The sequence below is a fragment of the Passer montanus genome, unplaced genomic scaffold (assembly GCF_014805655.1).
Source record: "Passer montanus isolate IOZ18808 unplaced genomic scaffold, ASM1480565v1 scaffold22, whole genome shotgun sequence".
NCBI classification, from domain to species: domain Eukaryota; kingdom Metazoa; phylum Chordata; class Aves; order Passeriformes; family Passeridae; genus Passer; species Passer montanus.
In genome coordinates, this window is record NW_024366815.1 from 4,578,134 (window position 1) to 4,579,947 (window position 1,814).

The following is a 1,814-nucleotide window of genomic DNA, read 5'->3' on the forward strand; positions in this document are numbered from 1 at the left end:
GCCAGGGGCCGCTGGGCGGCGGGGCCGGGCCGGGAGCGGCACCGCGCGGGATGCTCGCCGCCCGCCGGGATACGGGATACAGGATACAGGCACTCCGCGCAGCGCCGCGGGCACGGAGCCCTGGACGGAGCCGTGCGGCCCCACCCGCGCGGATGGCGGCACATCCCAGCACGGGGCTCCCACACCCTGCGGCAAACGCCGTCAGGAGAGAAGGCGGCGGCATCCCCTGGGGCAGCACCCGGCTGCCTTTGCTCGGGGGATGGGTGGTGGCATGGGCAGGCAGACACCCTCGGTCCGCCTTTCCCGGCTTGGGAGGGCGACGCTGTCGCGACATTGAGAGGAAACTAAGGGACACGCCGAAGGCTCCTCGGCTGCCTCCGAGACGGGGGCAGAGCGCGGCGGAGCCCCGCAGCAGGCGCTCACCGCGGCTCACACAGCCGGGAGCCTCCCCCGAGGGCAGGACGGCAGGCAGCGGCCGCGATCCCCATGCCGGGATGCGGTTCCTTCGGGACGCACCTGGTGCCCGGGCAGTGAGCGGCGCCCGCTGCGCCGCCCTACGAGCCGCGATGCTCCGGACGCGGCTGGCGCGGGATCGGAGGTGACACCTGAGTTAGGACACCCTGACACACCTTTTTGGGGTGTTTCTTCATTCTTTTTTTTTTTATCTTTTTTTTTTTCTTTCATTTTAAATTTTATTTTTATTCTTCTCCCGCCCGCCCCGTGCGGCGCTACGGGTGTTCCTCCGAAGGCGCTCGCATGCACCGGCAGCCGCTCCCAGCGAAGCCGACCCTGCTCCCCCTCCCAGCCCCGCCGCCCCCCGCGTGTTTCCCCCACGCGGCTCCGCAGCCCTCCGCCCCCGGCCCGAGTGCCTCCGCCGAGCCGCGCTCACCCGTCGGAGGTGATGGCTCCCGGTGTTGTTCCCGATGTAGCTCCCGTTGTCGCTCGCGGTGTCGCTCCGCACGGACTCAAGGCAGCACCGGCCTCCGGCGGGCGTGCGGCCCCTTTAAGCAGCTGCACCGCCCGCCGCCCGGCGCGCGGCCTGAGCGGCAGCGCCGTCCGCCAATCACAGCGGCGGCCGCTTCAGGTCCCGCCCCCCACCCGGCGCGCGGCGGACGGAGCGGGCGGGGGGAATGGCGTGAGAAAGTGACGCGGCGTGGGCAGAGGGCGGTGCACCAATGGGGACGCGGCAGGGGCGGCGGACGCCCAATGGGAGCCGTGCGCCGTGCTGGGACAGCCAATGGGAGCGCGCGGCCGACCGCGGGTGAGGGTAGGAAGGGCTCGGGCCGGGCGCGAGGCGGTTGCCTGGCAACGGGAGTGTCCGCGTGTCCCGGCCCGAGCAGCCCCGAACATCCCGGCCCGGCTCGGCCCGGCCCATCCTGACCCCGGCACATCCTGACCCCGGCCCATCCTGACCCCGGCACATCCTGACCCCGGCCCATCCTGACCCCGGCCCATCCTGACCCATCCTGACCCCGGCCCATCCTGACCCATCCTGACCCCGGCCCTCCTGACCCCGGCCCATCCTGACCCCGGCCCGGCCCCGGCTTGTCCCGGCTCCCGCCCATCCAGCCCCTCAAGTGTCCCGGCCCCGGCGTGCCCCGGCACCGGGGCTCGCACGGGCTCCGCCAGCAGAATTGCTTCACGGAGGATGTGATGGATGTCCTGTCCTGTCCTGCCCTGCCCTGCCCTGCCCTGCCCTGGATCTTCCTGTAACATTTTCGTTCGAGCTCGTTAAATCCTCCATGTGCCAAGCCGCACATCACGGGGTTACTGCTGTCTGACAAATTGGCATTGTGTGGGTTCTTCCTGCCAGC

The 1,814-nt window shown here is 70.9% G+C and overlaps 2 protein-coding genes across 3 annotated transcripts in view; one reads left to right on the forward strand and one right to left on the reverse strand.

Annotated features, from left to right (window-relative positions):
* LOC120502368 overlaps nt 1-881 on the forward strand; it is a 2,789-nt gene extending 1,908 nt beyond the window's left edge. The window contains exon 2 of one of the 2 annotated variants that reach the window (XM_039709717.1): nt 7-881. In XM_039709717.1, coding sequence (XP_039565651.1) covers nt 7-602 — 596 coding nt within the window. In that variant the 3' untranslated portion in view covers nt 603-881. The other variant, XM_039709716.1, reaches the window with a different exon arrangement.
* HMGCS1 (3-hydroxy-3-methylglutaryl-CoA synthase 1) overlaps nt 1-1,039 on the reverse strand; it is an 11,464-nt gene extending 10,425 nt beyond the window's left edge. The window contains exon 1 of the mRNA XM_039709713.1: nt 890-1,039. The gene's annotated coding sequence lies outside the window, so the exon portion shown is untranslated. The remainder of the gene's footprint in view (nt 1-889) is intronic.
* Nucleotides 1,040-1,814: the final 775 nt, after the last annotated feature.